A 21,766-nucleotide genomic window follows, 5' to 3' on the forward strand; every position below is an offset into this window, starting at 1 on the left:
TGGGCCAGGGGTGTAGCCGGGGGGGGGGGGGGGGGGGGGGGGGGGGGGCTGATGGGGCTTCAGCCCCCTCCGAAATGTTTTCGTGCTAGCATGCACCGCCGATCAAAAGAACCACCGGCGCCGGGAATCATTCTGGATTTTGTCTACAATGTCTTTCACGCTCGAAAAGACTTTTCGGCACGAACATTGCGAACTCGGGCTGGATTTCGTAGCAACGCTCTTGCACCTAGAGTCACCTAACGCAAGGAGCCCCATCCGAGTACAAACTTTCAAGGGCTTTTCGATAGTGAGCAGGCGCGTTGCGGCATCTCGTAGCGGCCGCGGAATCTGCGGAGCGCATGGATTTCAATTTGAAACTTTATGGGTATAAAGTTCTCATAAACTTTTGACGTGAAAGGTGCACTGACATTTCCAAAGGCGTTCTTTAGATTTTCAATTCTGGAACTTTATGGGTTTAATGTTCTTATAAGCTTGCGCCAACATGTGCGCACTGGAGCCCTCATGTCCAAGCCGTTCCAGAAATGGAAGCACACGCTCGCAATCTTTCACACACACAAAAATACTAAATATCACCGTGACTGTCAGCTGGCAGCTGATAATTTTCTCCAAACATTGTCAGGAAGTGCGCCCAATGTGATCGATCAGCTGGACCACGGCAGGCAAAGTAAAATAAGAGAAAACAAAGGAAAGTTAAGGCGGTTCTTTTTTGTGGGCAACAAGGTCAGGCTCTCCGTGAGCCTCTCTCCCCTTCCCCCCGAACAAAATTTCTGGATACACCACTAATGTGGGCAGGTGGTTCCAGTCATTTGAGGTACTTGGAATAAAATAATCATAAAATAACTTTGTACGGAAGAAAGGAACATGTACTTTGTGGTGATCAGATCTCTTCGATATGTAGGATGGCTTCAAAATAAGATCATGTTTTAATTGCAGATTGTGATAGATGTTACGAAAATGAACTAAACGAGACAGCTTCCTGCGTGGACAAAGGTGCAAGGCCCCAAGCTGTTTTCATAGACGATACACTAGATGTGCGTGCAGTCTGAAAGAATGAAACATGCGCTTAGATTTTGGACAGATTCCAAAGTATGAATAAGAGTGTCAGTGCCAGGATCCCATACAGAACTGGCATACTTGAGCATCGAACGAACAACATGCTTTACCTACAACATTCTTTACATCTACAACACGCTTTACCTTCACTTCTAGGTATTTCTGCCACATTTATCTAAGCAGCTAGTCTTTGATTTGGCATGCTATCATGGGCTTAAATAAAATGTTTTCATTAAAGTTTTGAATTAAAAATTCTTGCAGGAACTCCCAGTCTGAGCAACGAGGACCTCACATTTGCCATTCAACATGATATTGAAGTGATCAAGGTTGTTGATGATAATGATCCAACACATCTGATCAACTCAGGCATGGTAAGCATTATAAAATTGTAACCACAGAGTACAACAACATGTCAAATGTTTTAAAGGGAAGAACAAGTATAATAAAGTGTTGAAAGTAAAGGTTAACAAAACTGGTGCAAAAATACAGTGTGGTTGACTGGTAGACACAAGTAAACAAGCAAGTTGACTACTGTTTGACAGGCCTTACGTATGATGCTACCTCACAGAAAATCAGCTGGATTCAGCATGTGTCTGTGCACCAAATCCAGCAGATGGGCTAACTTTTGGGCTGTTATTTTTTAGGCCAAGAACACAAGCTGCATTTTAGTGTGTGGAAGCATCGGCAGTTAAAATTTTGTTTATCGTATTTTCCGGCCTATAACTCGCACCTTTGTATAAGACACGCCCCTCCACAAAACGGCAGTTTTCCGAAAGAATACGTATATAAGTCGCACCGGTGTATAAGACGCACCTGCTCGTTTGGTAAGCGATTTTTAAAAAATGTTGCAGTTTTGCCCGAAAGGCTAAGCATCAATTGCAATAGCAAATTAGTAGAAAGCTGTACGGAATAAGGATAGTAGTTTTATCGGCTCCATAAACTTGGACACATTCGCTTACTAACTGAATTAACAAGCATGGTGTCAGCGCGCACAAGCAAACATGAATAGATCACACTCGATGACCGCAGGCAACCACTGCCAGAATGCTGGCCTGTGCAAGCGCGGGAGCAGCAGCCAGCGAAGGTTCGTGCGGTCTATCGCTTCAACGGAAACTTAGCGGCGAAAGCACAGCGCATACAAAGGTCAGAGCCGTGTGGAGATCGCTTGAGACGGTGCGGGCGACCGCCGCAGCCGGGCAAAGTACAAGCGCTGTTGTTAGCAGAGTAGAAGCTGCCCTCCCTCCCACGCTGCCTTTCCGCTTTCCTCCTTTTGCATGCGAGACTGAGTTGCCAGCGCCCCTTGCGCCCGGTTGCAAGATACGCATTTGGTGCCGCAGAACAGCGTCGCCCCCCTCCCTCCCTCCCTCCCTCCCTCCCTCCCTCCCTCCCATACCCCCACGGCGTTTCGCGCGATGGAAGTCGCGTTTGCTCTCCGCCGTGAGTTCGCTCTCCGTGATAGTGCGCGTCCCACGCGAGCTTTCACTCGCACATACGGTGCGCAGCGACGATTTTATCGACTTGGACTTTATACGGAACCTAACGGCGAGGGCGACGACATTGGCAGAAATCCGCTTGAAGTGTCCATATAATTGCTATCACAATACAAAATTTGCGACATTTCGCTCCGTGAACGCGGGTCACGCGCAAGCGTATGGGTGCCATATATTTAATGCAATAGCAACGATACGGACACTCCAGGTGCATTTCTGGCGTCGTGGTTGCCGAGATGTTGTGTGTAAAGTCCAAGGGCGATGACATCGTCCCGCGCGCCGTATGCTGTATGTGCGAGTGAAAGCGTGCGATGGTGAGCCAAATCGCGCACAATGAAGGAAAGTGGGAAGGCAGCGCGGGAAGGAGGGGAAGCGGCTTGTGCTCGGTTAGCAAGTGCGTAGTTTGCGCAGTGGCTCACGCCATATCTTGACGGCGATCTGCAGATGCGACTACTACGGGGTCGCTCGACTCGTGGTCGGCCTAAAGTCCCTATATAGTAAAAGTACTGCCATCTACTCTTTCCTCCACCGTCTCCTCTCCTGAAGTGCTTGTTTTTATCTTACTTTTTGCTTGTGAAAGCAAGTCGACGGTGGCGCCCCTAGAAAGTCCACGTTGAAGCTTTCAGGCCGGGTGTGCGCCGCCGCCGCTGCCAGCGACTGCGGCTCTGCGGCTGCGCAGAGTGACTTTCAACATGGCTCTGAGGCGGAAAAAAAAATATAAAGAAGTGAAAGCACGCGCTATCTTCGTCCAATCGGAGATACAGGAGAGAGAGAAGCGGCGGTGATAAAAGGATAGCGGTACTTTTCTTATATAGGGATTTTAGGTCGGCCTGCTGCCGCTTGTGTAGCTGCTCCGTCCTTCTCGCACGGCGCTCGGGAACTCTTTCACGAGAAGAACCCTGGCACCTCGATAGCGCGCGCACAGAACTCGTAGCAATTAAGTCAAACAGCGCCTCTCGCATGGCCATACCAACGAATCCGATTTTGACGGCAGTTTTTCAGGGGAAAAAAAAAAAAACGTACATAAGTCGCACCGTTCTATAAGACGCACCGACGAAAAATTCAGAAAGAAGGCCCGTCTTATAACCAGAAAATACAGTATTTCAGAGGCTTTCTTTTGAGGCCTTGAAAACTGTGCGAACTTAACTCGTCAAAAATGCCTAATTGAACTATTTCTCAACATGCCTAGCAACTCTTTATTTTGAATTTTGGACATTAAGTGCCTAATTACTGCTAGTAACACAGTTATTTTTGGTTTCATGTGTTCAGAGCCTTCCAATAACACTATATTTTCCTGAATATAATGTGAAATTACATGTACAATTCATAATGCATTGTATGCATCACATATATGTGATGTGCATGTGTGTGTGTGTATAGTCAGCTCAGTCATCAGAGGCAACTAAACTTTGTGGGAGAACCAGCCTCTTGATGGCAGGAAGTGTTGGTCTGGCAAATGGCAAAAGTGCAACTCGACGTAATAAAAAGGACTTGTAGCAATGGCACTTAAGACACCAAGTTCAGTGACCCAATCCAATACAGCAAAGGTTCCAAAACTGGTTTCCCCAAGGCCTAGGAGTTTCGCAGGCAGCATTGCTGAGTTTTGCAACCGGCTAAATTGCAGTGCTGTGTATGGTGAGGCATTATTATGGCTTTCTCAGTCTTAAAAAAGGGCAACTCTGATTATTTTTTTTGGTGTATGGTTCTAAGTGAAATTTGTATCATACATTCTCCTGGGCACTTTGGTTATGTGCACGAAATGGCATGACTGAGAGTCAAGTAGTTCTTTCAAAATTTAAGATTGGCATACACACTCATGATCCATGCCCTTCGAATGGATGATTTATACTGACCACCCTATGCTTGCTGCTCATGACGGCAACATAGGAGCAGTAGCACTGGTGGTGACATCTCAAGGAGCTGTCTATAAACAATATGTGCAGGAAACCCTGCTCTGTTATTGCTGTAAGTGACTGTGTCAAACTTATTTGCAGGCATAAAGGTTTCAGCAGCAGCATCTTCATAAAATGATTTTTTAGGGATTTTTATTCCAAGAAGTGTCATGACAACACAGGAACATGGAATTCATTGCAGTTCAACTTGTCCAGAGATGTCGCTGCTGATGTTCCTGTTCCTGCTTTAACGTCACCACTGACGTCACTAGAGGCGGCTCTGTGGGCTGCCAGGTCCAGTTTCTTTTTCGATGTCATGTTGCATATTTAAACTTATTACTGCATTGTTGTGCGAATTGAACTATTTCACGTAAGACAGGAGGGACAGAGAAGCGTAAAACAGCTACTTCTCTGACATGATGAAAAAACTGCCAGAGGCGCCCTTTAAGCAATGACCTTTGAGATTAAAGACAACATGCTGCACCATAGACATTGCAAGCGTCACCCTTCTGCCACAGTGGTGCTGCTCAAGCTGTTGTCAAACTCACATGCCTCATGAGTTTGGTTATACGTCAGTGTAATTGACACTCGAAATTCTGGCAGACTCCTATTTAAATATATTCATTCACAACATCGTAGCCTACAGGATTGTAGTTGGAGCTTATGCAATCACTTTCACTGCTAAACCATGTAGACCTCTATCAGAGTCTAACAAAATTTTAAGTGTTCGACTACAAGCATGGTTTTGTTGAATTGAGGGTTGACTGTACGGCACGCAACTTGGTGCCAACCCTAAGTGGCAAAGAGGCAAATTTTGTTGTATGTGCAATGTTGTCCTCATTTGTGTATAATACACCCTGTATTGCTCTTTGATTGACTCACTATGAACTTTTGTGAAGAGGCCATGCAAATGTAAACATTGGAAAGGGAATGTGCATGGATGTGAAGGTTCCTCAGCACCATGAAGGCTGTTGAGGTTCTCTAAAAGTGCAAAGTTTTGAACTCCTTGCACCACAGCAGAGCACATTGGCATGGCCTCACTTTACAACTGCAGCTGACCTGGTGCATATACATCTGGCACCTCAGTGCACTGTGTCTTATTTCTGTTCAAATGTTTTAACATACCATATAGACTCGTGTAAGGGCCGTTCTTTTTTTTTTTTTTTCGCAATTTTGACAAGGTGCGGCCCTTACACGGGACTGAACCTTTTGGTCAAAATGGTGCCAGTGCAGCCGGTGACTTGTGCACACCCCGGATCTTGTGTACACTACGGCTCTCGCCATCTAGTAGCAGCATGCGGAAGTACTCAGCACGTGAAAAGTCACTGATGCTTGCGCGCGGTATCGGAGCACCAAATGCGATTGCTTCTCCGTTGAAATGTTTTTTCTAAATATTTTGGGCTGCCAAGTTGGAGGTGTGGCCCTTACACCGGTGCGGCCCTTACACAAGTCTATACAGTAATTTGATGGGTGAGGCGTGTGTGCAGCAATGCATATGTGCATGTACCCTGGCATATGAGTAGGCCAGTTTGCTCTGCAATGGGAAATGTTGCCGTTTGCCAATTCTTATGGTGCACATTGTGCTGCATGCATTTCCCTGCTAGTGCAGTCATGCCACAGCAGATTGCTCACCACATCATGAATACAGCTACATCATGCATCATTGTTTTGTGTTACAATTGTTACATGTTCCAAGGGCTTCAAAGGCCCTCCGTGCATCATATTCATGCAAATAACAGTATCTGTCTATTTAACATGGTCACTGTGGTAGCACTGTTCGAGGTCTCAATTCCTGTGTGTCATGACAGGTGTGTTGCGACTCGCCAGTGGGCCATGCACTTTTTCCTCTTTCTTCATCTCCAGAGCAGTAGCGCCACTGCACTTGCAATCAGAAGCATCAAGAATTTTTCACCTGTGCTGACTTTCACTAAGATTACGCTTCCACACTAAAAGAAGGACCTGTATTTTCAAAGGTGCACAGGGGAAATACACTGTGACCCACTAGTGACCTGCACCATTGCAAACATGCGTGTGTAAATTAAAGTAACATATTAGTGTCAACTGCTCAAATACGATAGAGTGGTTTATAGATCAAAAAGACATAAAAAACTAAATTCAGTGGCAGTTGCAAAAACATTAAGCAATAGACATGGCAGCTGGGTTGTTCTTATGGTCATTGTCAAGCTGTGAGCATGACGTCAGTTCAAATAAGTTTTGCAACTTACAACACATTGCAAATTTTCTTATCAATCATGTCCACTGCTTGATCAGAGCCCATTATTTAAATAGGTGGGTAAGTCTGATTGCAGCATCCTTTTTGTGATATGCAATTTCATTGTTTACAAAAACCCCAGGAAACTTCTGGCTGTGCCTGCTAATTGCCCAGTGTAGCAAGCCCGGCCGAAACAGAACACCTGGCCTGCCACCATAGTCTTATAAAACAGTTTCTACCCTACAATGCATAAGAAATGGCACGTGCATCAGCTTGAGGCATGATGCATCATCATATATTTTGTGCAGAAAAAAAAAACAAAAAACAGGCATGATCCTCATAAATAAACACAGCACAGAATTAACACTTTTTTTTTTTTCAGCAATGTCCATATCCAAAGGCTAGCAAATGAAAGTTCTTTTTTTTTTTTTTGGCATGCAGTTGCAGGCATGCAGTTGTGATTTTGTTAAAAGCTTATCTTGTTTACCATTTCACACTGTCTTTGTTCTGTGGCAGCTGACAGGCCTGTCTGCCAAGGCTGCACGATTGCAAGTGTGCCAGCAGGCACAGCAGCAGGGCCGGGGCGGCTACCCTTGCAGTAGTCACCTCAAGGATTGGCTTATCTCGAGGCAACGCTACTGGGGTACGCCCATCCCCATCATACACTGCACAGCTTGTGGGGTGAGCACTTAACACTAAATCAAGCACTTTCCCTGCGATGCTTCATGTAACCGCTCTGCATTTGCATTGTTCTGCTACATCTTGTCTTACGGAGAGGCACTTGTGTTCAGACTGGACTATGCCTGATTTTTCAGCATTATACAAATTCATAAAAGCAGTCAATTAAAGATTATGATAAAAATGCTTTATTTAGGGTTGGCTCAAGGGCTTATTTGGTGGAATGAGAAAAGTGGAGCATTTTTAGAGGCGTGAAGTGAAAGCCAAGAGTGAGTCTAGGATCATCCAATCATAAACTGCTAATGCAGTCACTGGCCTAACCCGGGCCTAGCAGGACAAGAATAGGGCTGCTGCTGTCTGGCAGTTTTAACACTTGAGTGTGGCAGTGCCATTACCAAAAGAGATGAGCTGCAGTCAACTGCATGGTGATTGTGTATTATTGAATAATATTTTAATTAGCTTAAATATGTTGCAATTGCAGAATTGAAGCAGGTCAGTACTCAAGGCATGTCCTTCTCGTAGGAATACCGAAACAACTATCAATCTCAAGATATGTGACCTCAATATCTTCCATGAAATACATTTTCGTTCCACTTATGTCCCACAGTCCAGCTCATTGGGAAAATAATGAGTGAAGATGCCAGTGTACTCCACTGCAAGTTTTTGGATAAATGTGGTGCTAGACTTAAGGTACCCACTGATTTAATTTGCCTTGAGCACTGACTTGCTTCAGTTTTGAAATGTCAGCATGTTTTTTAAAGTAATTGATTAGGAGTTCATTAGATATGTTTAGCGGAACAATTCATCACCTATTATTACACAATTTCTAATGTCTGCTCGCATGAATAATCTGTGGCTGAAGAAATAACATCTTTATCTCTGCTGCACCTCTTTTAAGAATTATCGTATTTTCCGGGCTATAAGTCACACCCCCCTCAAAATGTCAGTTTTTCCGAAAAAAATAAATAAATAAAAGCGTATATAAGTTACACCGGCGCATAAGACGCACCTTTTTGTTCGGTAAGCAATTTAAAAAAAAATGAGTGACATTTCACTTCGTGATCGTGGGTCACACGCAAGCGTATGGGTGTCATTCCTACATAGTTGCGATAGTAATGATATGAACAGCGCAGGCGAATTTCTGCAGTCGTGGTCGCCGCGATGTTCCGTATGAAGTCCAAGAGCGATAATATCCTCTCCGCGCGCCGTATGCCTTATGTGTGAGTGAAAGCGTGCGATGGTGAGCCGAATCACGCACAAGGGAGGAAAGCAGGAAGGCAGCGCAGGAGGGAGCGGGAGTGGCTTGTACTCTGGTAACAACTGCGTAGTTTGCGCAGCAGCGCGCACTGTATCTTAGGGGGGAAGGAAGAAAGAAAGAAAAAAAACGTACATAAGTCGCACTGACGAAAAATTCAGGACTTATACACTGGAAAATATGGTACTCTATTCTTTTCACTGAAATACCCAGTATATAAATTGTGCTACTAATATAAATAAATGTTGCCTACACTTTAAATTGCTTGTCATCATTGCTATATTTGAGCTATATATTGAGGACTTTTTCTCTTATTCAAAAACATCATGCATAGGCAAGTGGTGGCTCAACCCTTTCTTTTTCTGCTGGTTGCAATCCAGATGGAAGATACTAGTGTTTCTTATGGCACTATCGTCCCTCATGTATGAGCTCTGAGCATGAAAATGGAAAGTGGGCAAGACGTTGAGTGACATGTAAAAGGGAATAACACCGATACTAGTGTTATTCGTCCCTCATGTATGAGCTCTGAGCATGGAAATGGAAAGTGGGCAAGACGTTGAGTGACATGTAAAAGGGAATAACACCGATACTAGTGTTTCAGAGACAATAGCATCGCATTAGCTAAACCAGGATAGAATCTACCAAAAATATGTGCAATGCTTTTAAAAGTACCGTATTTGAAGAAATGTGAGCCATGTAGACAAGTTGCAACGTCTTCTTTAGAGATGATGAATGGTGGTCTAAAGGAATGTTTTAGGCATGGCAATGATTTTGCAGGTTGTTCCCGTACCATATGAGCAACTTCCAGTTGAGCTACCTGCTTTGGACAAGGTAACCAAGGAAGGTGTTTCACCATTGTGTGGTGCCCATGACTGGCTCAGCACTCCATGTCCCAGGTCTTTGGCCTTTTGTATATAATGAACAGCTATGGCTTCTCTGAAACAGTAGCAATATTCATGAATCTATGCATCAAAACTTTCAAAATATGTCAAGGTGCTCCAGTCTGTAAAAAACAAACTGGAATGAACTTGTATAATGTACTTGTTTTGAATTATCACGCAATAATTACCAGTAAGTTACTGTTTACATTTCATTCAAGTTTATTCAATTCATGCTTAGAAATAGCATGTTATGGCCCAGTTTGCCTAACATCACGTCTGGCGTCCTAGGACAACTTGCATAAAATAATACGAGTCATGGCAAAAAAATTTCTAAGTCTGCATTGGTACATAACTTCTTTACAGCACCTTGCAGTTTATCACTGTCGCTTATATCAGTTTATTGTTCTTTCTTTTAAGCCATTATACTGAATTTGTCATTGCAGAGGCATTCAGTATATGCCCATTCACTATGTTGCAGGTATGGTAGTTATGGGCTGTAAGAAATTAGGCACGCCACATACTATACCACTCAATTTTTACCGTGTGCCGAATATCCTTTACTTGCATAATAAAATGTTTTTATATAATTTGTGTTACTTGGATTTTCTGAGATATTCATGGTAGGCGAGGTCGTCATAATCATGATCCCCCTTTCTATAACAATTTGGGTGATTATTTCTAATGAGCGTTCATTGTGGGCTATGGTGGATATTGTGAAACCCTGAAAAGTCACTCAGGGTCAGGGTTCTTCTGAAAATAGTGTATTCTGTCTGCCTAAACTTCCCAACAAATGTTAAGTGTAATTTTAGTATTCAGGCCAGTAAAATTGTTTGTTTTATATTGTCAGACAAAAGTGGCCAGTATGACACACTCAGTGCACACCACTTGAAGAAAGATTAGTCTGCAGGCCTTCATTTGAAACCTGAGCTGTAATCAGTGCTGCAGTTGTAATTACATTATTGCGGACCATGTTGCACATAAAGCCATATTTATGTGAGCTTGTTTTATAAGCAACACGAAATTGTTAAAGTACTGTGCATCGTCTTTCTTTGTATCTTTATAAATGCAGTTTTTCTAATCCTAACTGATTGATGCTCCTAAATTGAATATCTATAACACAGGTGTCATGGGCCAGCAACACGTGAGACAGACACCATGGACACATTTGTTGACAGTTCCTGGTATTACCTGCGCTTTCTTGACCCAAAGAATGAGCAGAACATTGTTGATCCAGCCGTTTCACATGAATTAATGCCTGTTGACCTCTACATTGGTGGCCTTGAGCATGGTGAGAAGCTGCTTGAAGTATCTACGTATAGCTTTCATCTTTCGGTTCGTGCAGTGCTCACAAAGACGGGGACAAGGAAAAGAAATGCACTGGACATTCGCTGACTCACAACAATCTTTTTTTTATTAGAAAGCATTTGTATATATATGCATACAACAACATTAGCAGAAGAACAGAAAGATACGACACCCAAAACATTGTACATGAATGCATGACTGCCTTATCACGGTGATCATAATTTACATGTGCTAATGAGATACCTAAACTCAATTTCACTCGGGGCGATGGATGGCAGGCTAACACACCCATCTCCTTTCCGTCAGCTATGAAAAGCCTCGATTACTTCCCTTGCAAGCTGCTGTCTGAGGTGTGAAATAGCATGATTAGCGTGATGGACAGCAGGCTAACACACCCATCTCCTTTCCATCTGATATGGAAAGCCTTGACTACTTCCCTTGCGAGCTGCTGTCTGAGGCATCAAAGGACCATTGTGTCCTCAAAAATATGTGCACAGCCGCATTCACGGCAATGAGCGCCAAGAGACAAGTGAACATTGGTGTTCTCATTTTCTGACATTGATGCATCTTCCACTCTTGCCAATGTATGTTTTTCTGCCGTCTTTGCGAGCGCTGCATGAACCAAAAGATGAATGCGTACCAACTTGCTTGGTTTACAGTTTTAATACGTATAGCTTATTATGGCTGAATAACTGTGATTTCATCCGAATTGCAAGCCCATCATGAATAGGTGCTACACATTTTTTTTTTTAAGAAAAGAAAGGATAATGATTAAGTGAAACATATGCCTTTTACACAGCACATACCTGTTTCTTTAGTCATGTTATAACCTATTTTATAAGGTTATAAGGGGGGTAATGTTAGCATCTCACTAGACAGCTGTAAGAGTAAGTTTGCTTTCCTTGCTCATGATATCCAATGGTAACTTCTGGCCAGGTTTGAGAGCTGTCTAGCTGCTATCTCTGAAAAGCACAGCTGTGAAATAATGTTGCCAGTTAGAAATTTTGAAGGAGTACCAACACATAATTTTGTGTCTAGCTTTTTTCACCTTATCAGGAAGTACTTCATAACCATGGTATGGGGCCTCATCTCCCCAAGATTGCAACAAATTAATTATATACGTAACCTTTTAATTGGATCAATTCAAAATGTGCACCAAGTGTGAGCCTTTTAACCCTTGAATGCATGGAATTAGTAAAGGCACGTCACAAAAAGTTGTTCCAGGTGTTTTAACTTCGTTTAGCCTGCGTAATCAAATGCAACCAATATTTTGTGTGAAGACTGAATTTTCTAATGACCCTTTTTGCGGAGCAGTTTGCTCTAGAGGAACGAGATGGCGCTTTTGGCAGCGCGCCATACGTTGCCTCAGCAAATGCGCACGAATACGAAACCACTACTGCTTCTGCCCTGCTACTGTGCGATCAGCTGTCGGAAATGCAAGTGGGTGTTCGCTAATGTACTGTGCCCAATTTATGCTGCAAAATGTGTAACGATAAAAGGAAGACGTGTGCAGTAGTTAGCCACAAAAATAGTGATTCGCATATTAAGGAATGGAATCAACCCGTGTAGCCGCTGCTACATAAGGACTGTCTATGTTGCCGGCCCTTCGCGACGCACGGCTTTGCTCGAGGATAAAAAAGATAATTCATCCACCAGCACTGTATAGCTAACCTCCAAAGAAAGGACTTCAACTCTGCAACGTCAGTACCGCTCGTTACAAAAGGAAGTAACGCCACTTACTGGCATAGTAAGTTTCTCGCACATTATTTATGTAAGCACATCTACCCCTACTCGCACGCAAACTTACACCCACCCTATTGCCAACATATCAATAATAAGTGAATGGGCGCACACTTGAATCAATGTGCCGAAGCATCAGTGACGGCGACTACACCGACAAGACACGAATGTTGAAAGCTGAACGTTTGGTGGCGGTCCACAGAGTAAGCGAGGGACTAGCGATAATATGACTCTGCTACAAGCTACCACAATGTACAGAACATTTGCATTCCAAGCTTCATGTGCCGCAAGAACAAACCTATCGCAGCAGAGCACACCTGCGAGCGATTAGGCTGAAAGTAAACTATCAAATAGTGGCCGCGCCTAGGAACCGAGGAACTTTACTGAGTCATAAACATGACAAGCCGTTGCTTCAAAATGTTTGCCAAATAAAGAACAAGCACAGTTATCCTGATTTAATTCATAAGCGGAAAGTTTGTACAGCTTGAAATACACTTCTAGCTTCGCTTTTAGTACAAGCACCGTATACGCTGCTTGCACCGTTTGGACAAGGCGTAATGAGCTCCTAAAGCACTTACATGTCCTCTAAAGCTGTGCCCAAAGCTTAGTGTCGTCCACAGAGTCACCGTCTACGATATGCGTCGAAATGGAGGTTTGCTGCGCCGCACCGGCGTCACATGCTTGCATTGTAAACACGGAGGCAGCTGAGGCAAGTTGAGGCAAGCAATGGACGCGTCACCACGTGATCAAATATGGCAGCGCCCACGGGAGCACCGGGAAAAGGGTCAATAAAATTTTGGGTATGTTGCACACATATCACAAGAAAAAAAAAAGAGTCTGAGGCAGCCTGGCTCAACTTGCGTAAAACTGATTATTTTGCACTAATATGACTGCATATTTAACAAATGGGTGACCTGATTTTTTCTGGTAACCTATGGCTGGTGAAAATACTGAAAGAAGTTGACACTTTTGTTTAGACAAAGGTGCACATTGTGCTTTGTGCACATAAAGTACTGTCTGTCCTTGCACCCTGGTCGCTTCCATGGTTGGCATGTGCTGTTACGCCTGACAAATGTCCGGTGCTGTCAGAGCTTATGCAGGCTACAGACTGGTGGTGTAATTTTAATCTCTAGGATCTAAACGATAAGATGAAACTTTTGGAAGCATGAACTGACTCTCTTTATGTTCACAAAACTGCAGAAAATAGTCGCAAATTCGCGACAACCGGCGTTAAAGGGTTAATAAAGTCAAGAGTCCGGTGAAATTAGGACGGGTTGTGAAGAATCATAAAGAAAACAGAACTGATCCCCACCAAAGTTCACCTTGGTTGGCATCAGTTATGTTTTATTTTTGAGGCTTTAAGCTTGCAGCAGGACTCCTCATTACATTATGGAAATCAGGGGTGTTGGTCATGTGTTATTACAAGCTTTCTACATTTTCAGAGTTTATTTTAGGGCAAAGTTGGAGGGTGTATTTTGCAGTCGTTTTCTGCAGAAATCTGATTTTATCGGAGCTTTCTATATATTATGGTGCAAGGAAATTCTGAGTTTTTCGGTCTGTTTAGCATTATTCACCTTCTAGTTTTGCCAATACCTGAAAAACAACCTTGTTTGCAGTAAAAGCAGACGTAAAAAAAAGCAGTACAGCCATAGGAACATTTATTTGCAGTCAACATTTACAAATAGCAGTATGGTTTATTGCCATTACAATTTACTGTAATATATACATGCGTATTTACCAATGTTGGAATCTGTGATTACAGTGTGCTTTTTCTTATCTATGGAACTAAACATCAAGAATGTCCTCTCGGTATTCGCACAGGATGCAGAAAAAACTAGTAGGTCCAACGCAGTACGTGAAAGGACGAGCCAGTTTGGGGCTCCAGAAAACTACGGGCTCAACGATCTCATCAAAAGTGTACACCCGATATTCTAAGAAATCTCTTCCAAGCAAGGTATTGTCATACTCCAGTGGTAAAATGGAAGAAAATAACTGCTTATACATATTGTTACCAAGCAATGCTCGAGACAACGCTGAGGATAACACAGAAGACAACGACGCTCTCTGATGTCACGCGGACTGGTTTTGCAGCTTGTATGCCTTTTATGCCAGTTGTAAATATTCTGTAAATATAATTTAAACCTCTCTTTCCCCGTAACATTTTGGTGGAAAGTGCGGGGTATCCCAGACGCACAACGAATTGACACAGCGGGCGCTCCTTGGCTGCATCGGCCATGCCAGCTCAAGGCGAGAATGCTTTGGGCTCGTCGCCAATCGCGCCCATCATCATCCTGGCACAACCGCGCGACCCTGGCACCTTTTCCAGAATGGATAACACCGATGTCGAAGATTGGCTTCAGCTCTACGAACGGGTGAGCGTGAGCAATCACTGGGACCAGACCGTCATGCTCGCTAACCTGCTCTTTTACCTCGCGGGAACGGCACGCGTTCGGTTTGAGACCCACAAAGAGGAGCTCACCAGCTGGGACTTGTGCAAACAAAAGCTCACTGATTTGTTTGGAAAGACTGTTGGCCGCCGGCATGCCGTGCAGATAGACCTTGCTTGCCGAGCTCAGACTTCCACGGAGTCCTATGTGACTTATATTCAGGACGTGCTTGCGCTTTGTCGCAATGTTGACGAGAAGATGCCGGAAGTGGAAAAGGTCGGACACATGCTCAAAGGCATCGCGGATGACGCGTTCAGTCTCGTTTTCAAGAATTCTTCGACACTGCAGGACATCATTTCTGAATGCCGCCGCTTCGAAGAAGCCAAAAGCCGTCGTATTGCTCACAACTTTTCTCGCCTTCCTAATACAGCTGCAACATCTACCTGCGAGGACCTCCGTCTCCCACCCGTGCCGGCTGCATCAGACAGTATTGTGCGCATCGTCCACTGGGAGATTGAAGCTGCATCTCCAGTTCCTTCCCAGATTCGCGCCCCAGACGATTCCCAAGCAACAATATCTCTTATTCAGACCGTTGTACGGCAAGAGTTGGCCAATGTCAGATTCCACACACTTAGCCCAGTCCACAGACGCGACTACCGTTCACCCGGCATACCCGCTCTGCCACGAAGTTCGTACGCTCGTCCTCCTTATCAAAACCCGGACGAATGGCGCACCTCTGATGACAGGCCTATCTGCTTCTGCTGTGGACACGTCGGACATATTTCTCACCAGCAGTTCTTGGAACTCGCAGCCTTGGGCGCGCTATCGAAATACCCGGCGCCCGCCTGGCAGTCCCCGCCCGCCAACACACATTGAAGAAGACAACGCGCCAACATCTCTGCCTGCATGACCAAACCGTTCCTCTTCGCCACGACCACGTCTTTCCCGCTCGCCTCTGCCTCGTCGCTCTCCGTCGCCTTCTTACTGCCGCCGCTCCTCAGAAAACTAATGGGCGCAGCTCCGAGAGGTGAGCCTGCCATGAAGACCCGAGCCGAAGTTCCTCTGCTTACACTGCCTGGCCATCACAACCTCATCAACGTGGACATGGACGGTATATCTGTAACAGCACTTATTGACACAAGAGCATAGATATCGGTTATGAACTCGAACCTCTGTACATGCCTAAAGAAAGTCCTAACTCCTGCCCCGCTCGTCGTTGTCCACATAGCCGATGGTGGAACTCCAGCTGTCACTGGGATGTGCGCCGCCCGTGTCACCGTAGCCGGACACCATAAGTCTGTTTTGTTTTATGTCATGGAGCAGTGCCCACATGAAATCATCTTAGGCCTTGATTTTCTGTCGGCACATTCAGCCATTATTGACTGCTCTATGGGTGTTGTCCAACTCGCCCTATCGTATGCCATTGACCCTCCTGATCCTACGCCCAGTCGACTATGTTCAACCGATTACGTTCGCCTACCTTGCCGAGCCGTGACCTAAATTGCCGTGACCTAAATTGCCGTTTCACCCGATCCACCTTTGGCCTCTGTCCTCAAGTGTTACCTCGGGGCATATCCTTGCAACCTTGGCCCCGGCTTCCGACTACCATATTTCTGCCTTATCTGGTGATACTGTGTCGTCTAACCCTGCTCGTTCATGCCCTACAACTCGAGATTTAGAACCTCTCGCGACACTGATCGCTCCTGACCTTCTGGCCCACCGTGCGGACGCACTTGGATGCCTTCTTGCCTCGTACCGGGATATTTTCGATCTCGATGACCAGCCACTGGGTGAAACGTCCGTTGTGAAACATCAGATACACACCGGCGATGCTAGCCCAATACACCGACGGCCCTACCACGTCTCCCATACTGAACGCCAAGTCATACAGAAGGAAGTCGACAAGATGCTTGCCCGAGATATCATTGAGCCTTCTAGCAGCCCTTGGGCTTCTCCAGTTGTGCTCGTGCGAAAGAAAGATGACAGCTGGCGCTTCTGCGTCGACTATCGCCATCTCAACAAAGTAACAAAAAAAGACCTGTATCCCCTACCGCGAATAGATGACGCTCTCGATTGTTTACATAGTGCCAAATATTGTTCTTCGATAGACCTTCGCGTCCGGATACTGGCAGATTGCAGTTGACGACGTGGGCCGTGAAAAGACCGCTTTTATACACCTGATGGCCTCTATCAGTTTAAAATGATGCCATTCGGTTTATGCAATGCCCCGGCTACATTTGAACTTATGATGGACGCTCACCTTCACGGTTTTAAGTGAAGGCCTGTGCTACCTCAATGATGTTATTGTTTCTTCACCAACTTTTGGCACACACCTCGAGCGTCTTTCGACAATCCTTTCTGTTTTCCGCAAGGCTGGGCTTCAGCTTAATTCATCAAAATGCCACTTCGGCCGCCGGCAACTAACTGTGCTCGGACACCTCGTCGATTCTTCCGGCGTCCACCCCGATCCAGAGAAAGTTCACGCCGTCAAGAATTTCCCTGTGCTGACTTGTGCCACCGACGTTCGAAGCTGTGTGGGCCTCTACTCATACTTCCGCCAGTTCGTACGCAATTTCGCTAACATTGCACGTCCTATTACAGAGCTTCTCAAGAAAGACGCTGTTTTTGTCTGGGGCCCAGAACAAGCTACTGCGTTCGCTGAGCTTATTGTGTGGCTCACTTCACCGCCAGTTCTAGCCCATTTTGGGTGACCGCTCCAATAGAAGTTCGAACCGATGCCAGCGGTCATGGAATCGACGCTGTTTTGGCTCAGCGCCAGCAAGGTTGCGACTGTGTTATTGCGTACACTAGCCTTCTTCTGTCCCAAGCAGAGCGTAATTATTCCATTACTGAACGCGAGTGCCTTGCCCTCGTTTGGGCAGTGGGTAAATTTCGCCCCTACTTGTACGGCCGGCCGTTCACAGTTATCACAGACCATCATGCCTTATGCTGGCTTTCATCCCTAAAGGATCCTACTGGCCGTCTGGGTCAGTGGGCTCTACGACTCCAAGAGTACTCATACACAGTTGTGCATAAAAGCAGCCGATTGCATGAAGATGCTGATTCCTTGTCGCGCCATCCAGTAGACCCACCGGAGCTTCCCAACAGTTGCGAGTATACCTGCGTGCTGTCGCTTACGGCATTTCAGAACATTGGAGATGAGCAACGCCGTGGCCTCTACTTGCAAGCCGTCATTCTCCGGCTGACTTCTGAAACACCTTCCCCTTCTCTGCGTATGTTTGTGCTGCAGGATGGCATCTTGTACCGCTACAACATGCACCCCGTCGGTCCTGAACTGCTCTTGGTTATTCCTGCATTCATGCGTCAAACTGTCCTCACACAGCTACATGACACTCCTGCCGCCGGTCACCTCGGATTCTCTAGGACGTATGACCGTGTTCGACATCGCTTCTTTTGGCCCAGCATTTACCATTCCGTCTGCCGTTACATCGCTTTCTGTGAAAAATGCCGGCGCCACAAGAAACCAGCAGTACTCCAAGCTGGCCGCCTTCAACCCCTTGACGTACCATCGGAGCCATTCTTTAGGGTTGGTCTTGACCTTCTTGGCCCTTTCCCGCTCTCTGTCAGCGGAAATAAGTGGATAGCAGTCGCTACCGACTACACGACCCGGTACACGATCACCCGGGCGCGTCCAACTAGCTGTGCAACCGACGTTTCCGACTTCCTGCTCGAAGACATTATCCTTCACCACGGTGCTTCTCGAAAGCTCCTCACAGACCGGGGCCGCTATTTCATATCGAAGGTTGTCCAGAACCTCCTGTACTTCTGCGCTACAAAACACAAGTTGACAACGGCCCATCACCCTCAGACCAACGGCCTCACAGAGCGTCTTAACAGAACTGTCATAGACATGCTTGCTATGTATGTTTCCGCTGACCATCATGACTGGGACGCCGCTCTGCCCTTCGTAACATTTGCCTATAATTCCTCCCGACATGACTCTGCGGGTTTTTCTCAGTTTTATCTCCTGTATGGAAGAAATACTACACTGCCATTTGACACATTGATTCCCGCCGTTCTTGACTCGTCATCAGAATACACTCGTGAAGCAATCTTCCGAGCTGTCGAGGCCTGCCAGATTGCACCCCTGCACCTTACCGCTTCGCAGGAAAAGCAACGATGCTTCTATGATGCCCGCCACCGCGATTCCCACTTCAACCCTGGTGATATGGTCCTTCTTTGGACACCGTCACGGCGAGTTGGCCTTTGCAAAAAGTTGATTTCGCCTTACTCTGGCCCGTACCGCGTCTTGCGCCAAGTGACCGACATCACATATGAAATCACGCCGCCTGATTCCACAACGTCTCGATCTTTCACCAATGTCGTCCACGTCACACGCCTTAAGCAATACCACTCGGGCGATCTAGCAAGCACCGGGACGGCGCTTTTGCCGACGGGGGTCATGTTACCAAGCAATGCTTGAGACAACGCTGAGGATAACACAGAAGACGACGACGCTCTCTGATGTCACACGGACTGGTTTTGCATCTTGTATGCCTTATATGCCAGTTGTAAATATTCTGTAAGTATAATTTAAACCTCTCTTTCCCCGTAACAATATCAAACGGTGCTGGCAGCTCCGCCTTCATGTTTGGGTTCATGATCTGAGCATGGTACCAGAATGACTCACTGGTGTAGTGTAAGACAGGAATGTTTTGCTGCATGGTGTGGCTCAATTTCTATGCAGCATAAGCGTAGTATCCTCGAAGACTGGTAATGATTTCACAGCTCTTCTCCTCCACAATATTAGACATGCAGTTGACATCTGCACAAAGGTAGTCATAGATGTGTTATTCCATTGACTTAGTGGAGCTTGCAGGCACAGACTCAGCCCCTAGTTCCTTAATAGCTGAAAGCAGTTTGTCTGAATTTTATTTTAGGAAGCTCAACTTGATGAGCAGGTTGTGCAAGGAGCTTGTTGTCACAACGAACACCTTCAGCTTCTCACACTTTTGTCTGTGAATGTAGTTACGGCACGGTAAAGTGATCACAACTGAGGATCTCGGAATTCGGAGTTATTTGGAGAAATCCGAATCATTCATCTTTTTTTTTTTTTTACGGGTATAAGTGTTTGTTAGATTTCATTGGATTAATCCATAAATGCTGAACCATAGTTATTATGTTCTGCTTGCAGGCCACACTTTGACCATGTTGCTAAAAATTGAGCATGTTAGTATGCAACAATAGGGAAGAGAGGTTTAGCAAGGCGCTCCGTGTTCGTAGAGAAGTGGCAGTAGAGGACAACCCTTATACTGTAGCGCAGAGTCAAAAAAGAAGAAAGTTCCAATATGGTAGTGTGCACAAAGCTTTCAGCAATACAGTCATGGTTTGGCTTGCAACCACTACACCAGGCTGACTGACCCACATGTAAGGGGCTTGTAGTGCCACATTACCACTACCTCCGGTTCCACAATGTAACAATGAGGCTTTTGTCAAGCCACATGCCGCACTGCTCTTAGTGATCATTTTGAATTGGTTAAATTAAGATGTAATGTTTTCATTTGTTGCACACCAGCAAGTAAAGCTTATAGTAGCAAAACTACTAGTTGGTCAACATCAATCCATAAATAAAAAAGAAGCCAAACTATTTGTGTTGGCACTCCTTTAACTCTCATAAACACTGTGTTATCTGCTTCACTGCCACTAAATTGGACAAAGATATTCCAGCTGTGGCTATGGTGCTTGTTGAAAAAAATAAGGTAGGCCTGAAAAATATGCAACTCTTGATTAGGATAATGCATTAGTATATAACCGGCTGCAATAGCCCAATCAGAGTGCTTTGCTCATCTCACTCAACTCATAAATGAAGTAGATAATTCATTGAGGTTTGATATGGTTTTTAACTTTTGTGACACTTGTTGAGGTTGAAAGGGTCTCTAACTGAGAAAATTGCATACTGCATTCCTTTGGAGTGCACTCATGAGCTTGTTGTCTTCAACAGGAGCAACATGTCAATTGCTTTTTGGTGTGTGTATGTGTGTGTGCATGTGTGTGTGTAGTGGTGTGTGTGTGTGCATGTGTGTGTAAGAGAGAGAGAGAGACATGTTTACTGTGCATGATTTAATTGCAATTTTGCTGATGACAATCTGCTAAGTTGCAGATTGTCTCTATGCAAACAGTGATGGCATTTCTGTTTCATCAAGCAAGTTCAGCAGCAATGACTGGTTTTGGAAGCACAGGCTTCTAAAATTAATTTCACTGCTTTTTTTTTTTTTTTTCTCATCATGCTGATTTATGGCTTTTTTGTCACCCAGCTGTGATGCACCTGTATTATGCTCGCTTCATCAACCACTTCTGTCATAGCCTGGGCTTGACGGAAGCCAAAGAGCCATTTGTCAGGATGCTCGTGCATGGAATGGTGGTGAATGAAACATTCAAGCTTTCCAGCACTGGCCGATACCTGCCTCGTGATATGGTAGCTCAGAGTAAGTTCCAGTGTGTATTCATTTTGATAAAGTAGCAAAAAACTGTGGCACATGATCTTAAGTACATTACATTTATCTAAAACAAAAACACCTACGGCATATTTTCATGTTATTTCTTTAAATGGTCTTTAATCGATATTTCTTGTATTTGCTTGGTGTACACTAAAAGAGGGAACCAAGCTGTACCACAAGGAGACTGGAGAGCCAGTTCTTATGGACTGGGAAAAAATGAGCAAATCGAAGCACAACGGTGTTAAGCCAGAGGTAAGTAACACAGTTATGTTTGTACAATGTCAGTTTTTTAATTTTATTCTCTGAGGTTTTGTATGCAAGTTCTATTTAGAGCCTATCATGAAAAAGAAAAAGCTAGTTCGCTGTTGCTAGCAATAACCAACTGCCCTTTTGTTTCTTGCAATAGGTTACACAT

At 45.0% G+C, this 21,766-nt stretch overlaps 1 protein-coding gene across 1 annotated transcript in view; it reads left to right on the forward strand.

Annotated features, from left to right (window-relative positions):
* LOC119434362 (leucine--tRNA ligase, mitochondrial-like) overlaps nt 1-21,766 on the forward strand; it is an 89,393-nt gene that overhangs the window by 49,196 nt on the left and 18,431 nt on the right. The window contains exons 9-14 of the mRNA XM_037701534.2: nt 1,315-1,424; nt 7,164-7,328; nt 9,358-9,476; nt 10,583-10,749; nt 21,169-21,339; nt 21,509-21,603. Coding sequence (XP_037557462.1) covers nt 1,315-1,424; nt 7,164-7,328; nt 9,358-9,476; nt 10,583-10,749; nt 21,169-21,339; nt 21,509-21,603 — 827 coding nt within the window. The remainder of the gene's footprint in view (nt 1-1,314; nt 1,425-7,163; nt 7,329-9,357; nt 9,477-10,582; nt 10,750-21,168; nt 21,340-21,508; nt 21,604-21,766) is intronic.

This window comes from Dermacentor silvarum, chromosome 1 (assembly GCF_013339745.2).
Source record: "Dermacentor silvarum isolate Dsil-2018 chromosome 1, BIME_Dsil_1.4, whole genome shotgun sequence".
Lineage (NCBI taxonomy): Eukaryota > Metazoa > Arthropoda > Arachnida > Ixodida > Ixodidae > Dermacentor > Dermacentor silvarum.